General features: G+C 51.0%; 1 protein-coding gene across 1 annotated transcript in view; it reads right to left on the reverse strand.

Annotated features, from left to right (window-relative positions):
- Positions 1 to 4,045, reverse strand: part of SLITRK3 (SLIT and NTRK like family member 3) — a 21,108-nt gene extending 17,063 nt beyond the window's left edge. Inside the window, exons 1-2 of the mRNA XM_019532514.1 lie at positions 3,486 to 4,045; positions 5 to 1,842 (exon numbers count right to left, since the gene is read on the reverse strand). Of these exons, the coding sequence (XP_019388059.1) occupies positions 5 to 1,821 (1,817 nt within the window). The 5' untranslated portion in view covers positions 1,822 to 1,842; positions 3,486 to 4,045. The remainder of the gene's footprint in view (positions 1 to 4; positions 1,843 to 3,485) is intronic.
- Between the last annotated feature and the right edge of the window lie 7 nt (positions 4,046 to 4,052).

Below are 4,052 nucleotides of genomic sequence, written 5' to 3' on the forward strand. Positions count from 1 at the left end.
CAGCTCCACGGAGCGCAGGTCGCGGTGCGTGAGGTTGTCGGGGCTGGCGCACAGCACGTCGCCCACCACGATCACGGAGCTGATGGTCTCGATCCACTGCTTGAGCGGCACCAGGTCGCACGTGCAGTCCCAGGGGTTGAGCTTGAGGTCGATCTGCACGATGGCGTTGAGGTGCTCCAGCACGCCGGCCACGGGCAGGTAGAGGAAGTGGTTGTTGCGCAGGTTGAGCCTGGCCAGCGAGGTGCCCGCGAAGGCGTCGGTGGGCAGCGTGCGCAGCAGGTTGTCGTTGAGGAAGAGCAGCTTGAGGTTGGGCATGAGGCTGAAGGCGGCGGGCTGGATCTCGCGGATCAGGTTGTACTCGAAGTACAGGTAGTGCAAGCTCTGCAGGCCCCGGAACATGCCCGGCGTCAGCCTCTCGATGTCGTTGCCGTTCAGGTAGAGGCTCTTCAGGTTGGGCAGGTTGAGGAAGGCCCCGTCCTGCACGTAGGAGATGCGGTTGTTCCCCAGGTGCAAGAGATCCAGGGAGGAGAAATTCCAGAAATCCGAGCGGTAGATCTTCTGGATCAGGTTGCCGCTCAGGTACAGCTTCTTGGCGTTCAGGGGCCTGGGCAGCAGCTCGGAGATGTTGTGAAACCCTCGCTCCTTGCAGTTGACCGTCAGGCCCAAATCGGTGATGTGCAAATTGCAGGAGCACCCGGTGGGGCATATGATGGGGATAGGGGGCCTCGTCTGGTAGGCAGCGATGGGAGGCTGGTTGGGCCCGGGGAACAGGCCTCGCGACGTCGGGGGCGGTTTGGGCGGCCGCGGTTGCTTGGTGGGCTTGGGCTGCTTGTTGGAGGTTTTGTACTCGACGGAGGAAGCAGTGAAATGGAAGGAGGACAGCATGGAGGAAGGCTTGGTAGGCCACGCGTTCTCCTTGCTGGATGACAACTGAGGAATCCCCAGGCTGGCCTCCACCTCCGAGTCAGACAGCATGGGGCAGAGTTTGCTCCTTTTGATCTCCCTCAGGTCCTTGCCGTGGAAGTGGAAGGGGGTCTCACAGGTGATGTCTCCCACCAGGGCAGTGTAGGGGATGCGCTCCAGCCAGCTCTTCAGCTGCACTATCTCACAAGTACAGTTCCAAGGGTTCTCCTCCAGCTGGATCTCCATGAGGCTCCTGCCAATATGGTCCAACATCCCTCGGTAGGAAAGGACTTTTAACCTGTTTCCCCGCAAGTCCAAGTGGGTTAAGGACACAGACTTGAACAGGTTGGTAGGAAGCATGGGAATAAGGTTGTCGTTTAAGATCAGGACCCTCAGTTTGCTCAGATTTCGAAATGCCCCGCTCTCAATCCGCTTAATGACATTGTAATCTGCCTGCAGATATTCCAGACTTTCCAAACCCAGGAAAGTGTCGTTTCTGAAAATGTCTAATTTGTTCTCGTGGAGGTACAACCTCTTCAGGACTCGGAGCCCGTTGAAAGCTCCTGTCTGAATGTCCTGCAGTGCATTGTTCCCAAGGTTAATAGACACAGCATTGTTCAAGTGAAGAAAACTGTTGGTGTACAATTTCCTCATGGAATTCCTCTGCAGATAAAGTTTAAAAGGTCTTGACCACGATTCCGTTATCTGACTAATATTTATAAATCCCTTATTGTCGCAATGTATATGGAAAAGGCTCTCTTTCACTTCACAGTAACATGGATCAAAGCAGGGCTCGTCGATCTCCTCCGAGTCCTCTATCAAGGGAATTGGTGTAGTCCATGCTAGAGCAATTGTGCTTAGAAGAATTATCCACAACATCCTTCCCCTATGGAGAGTCTCTGCCGTGGAAGGTTTCATCGTGTGTGGCTGATTACAAAACTGGAACAGAAATAAAAATGCAGATTTTCAGTATTTAGTCACGCTACTCCTTTTAATAAGCCCAGCTAGACTTTTATTAGGCTCCTGGAAAGTTGCTGGGGAGAGGTTCAAAACAAACTCCAGCATGTTTGATGTTCAAGGCTTGTCCTGATTTTAGGCTTCAGAGATATTGAAATGTTTAATCACGAGATGCCATTCCCTCCCCCCCCCCATGCCACTGGGTAAATGGCACATCTGATGAAAACAGCAGACAGGTACCATATAGCAAATGGACTGATAGGCTGACCGTGTGACATTTTTTTTCCTGACATAAGACCAATATTGGAAACAACACATCTTTAATACTTGTTTGCAGGCTCACCTTCACACCCCTCACAACCTACATCAACTATAGGGGAAAACACGGGCAGGCATATTTCATTAGCATCCCTTGGTATCCATCCATCACACACATACATGCACGCAAACTCCCAAAGTTATTAAATGGCAACGGGGAAATATCCGAGGCATCCCCTCCGTGTGCTCTGTGTGGAAGTTCGTGGGAATGTGTCTCTGACATAACAGTCTCCTTTAGAGATTCTCTCAATGTCTTTAATCATAGGAAATGGTTAACAACCATGATTTAAAAGACAATCCGGCCCTTCCCCCCCCCCAACCCCAGCAAGCTGATGGATTAATGCAACTGGTATATTATCAGATAAATACATACCACATATTAGTCATTTTAGCTGATTAAAGCATTTAGAGATGATTAATCTTTCTAAAGCACATGCCCATGCGATCAGCAGATCTAAGGGGAAGTGACAGCTGAAGAGGCACCTCAGATTGAAAGGCTCAGCCTGGTTTAGATGATGGTATTTTGTGCGCCCAGGACCAAGCAGGGGGCCCTGCTAAAAAGCTGAAAGTGGAAGAAAAATACCTTGACACTTACCAGCTGGGAAATGATCTATCCTACTGTATACGTTTCCGAAAGAAGACACCATTCTTCTCCAAGCAGATGAAACAAATACTGTACTAATGCCATGCAGCTCCCCAAGACACGGTTTCCCCCTGCCTCTCTCCAGATATTTCAGGGGGATGGGGATTAATAACTGCTAATGATGGTAATAACAGTGATGGTGATGCAGCCCTCTTCCAGCCACTGAAACAGCTATTACAATTGCTCCGAGGGATTCGTCGGTTTTAGTCCTAGTCTATCAATAGAAAAGGACGATTTTTCGCCTTCCCCCATGCACAATCGGGGAATTTTCTCCCCCCCCGCCCCACCCCCATGCCCAAACTTAAAAGCAGAAAGACGCATTTAGGGAGAGGACTGGGGAAGGGAAAGCAATCCTCAGGATCAACTTGCAGATGAAGCCCCTCTGCTGTAGGAAAAGGGGAGACGGTGGGAAAGAAAAAAAAAAATCCCCTCTCTGCAATTCCAACCGTGATCTAATTGGGAAGGAGAGAGAAAGAAAGCGGACAGCTACATTGCAGTATCCGTCTCTCCGTCTCCTTTTGCAAAATATTAGCCACTTACATTCTTTCCCTGCTGCAATACATCCCTATCGAAATACATAGATACATATCTCTGGTGGGGAGCGGGGGGAGGGAGGTCTGTGAGGCGAGGCAGCGAGAAAAGGAGCTGGAAAGCTTGCACTTACCGGTTTGCAGGAGAGATTTTTAGCACATCTTTTAAAAAAAGGGGGGGAAAAGCTTGAGTTTAAGGATTGCTGATTTCTCTCCGGCTCTCTCTTCTCTCTCTCTCTCTTTCGCTGTCTCTCCCTCTCCCTCTCTCTCTCTCTACTCCTGCTGAAGCTGAGGCAAAAGGGGGGGAAAAAAAAAAAAAGCAAGCAAGCCTGAGACGTGCTGGGAATGCAATGAGCTCCTCAATGAGCTTCTTTAGGATGCAGAGCTGCTGCTTGGCACACTCAATGGAGGAGGAGGAATAGGGGGGCTGCTGCAGGCTCCCAGCTCCGGTGCTGCTGCTGCTGCTGCTGCTGCTGCTTTCTCTGGGCACCAGCAGCAGGAGAGGGAGGGAGGCTCAGGCACGGCGGAGAATCTCGGGCTTCTCTCCCTTTCTCTCCGTGTGTGTGTGTGCGTGCGTGTGTGCGTGTTATTGTTGCCCCGGCTCAGGCTTTTTCCACGTCATGAAAACGAGCTTCAAGAAGGGCAACAAATGAAGGGGGCGCGCTTGGCACCAGGTCGCGCATTCGGGAAGCCCTGACTCT

Source organism: Crocodylus porosus, unplaced genomic scaffold (assembly GCF_001723895.1).
Source record: "Crocodylus porosus isolate Cpor-Errol unplaced genomic scaffold, CroPor_comp1, whole genome shotgun sequence".
Lineage (NCBI taxonomy): Eukaryota > Metazoa > Chordata > Crocodylia > Crocodylidae > Crocodylus > Crocodylus porosus.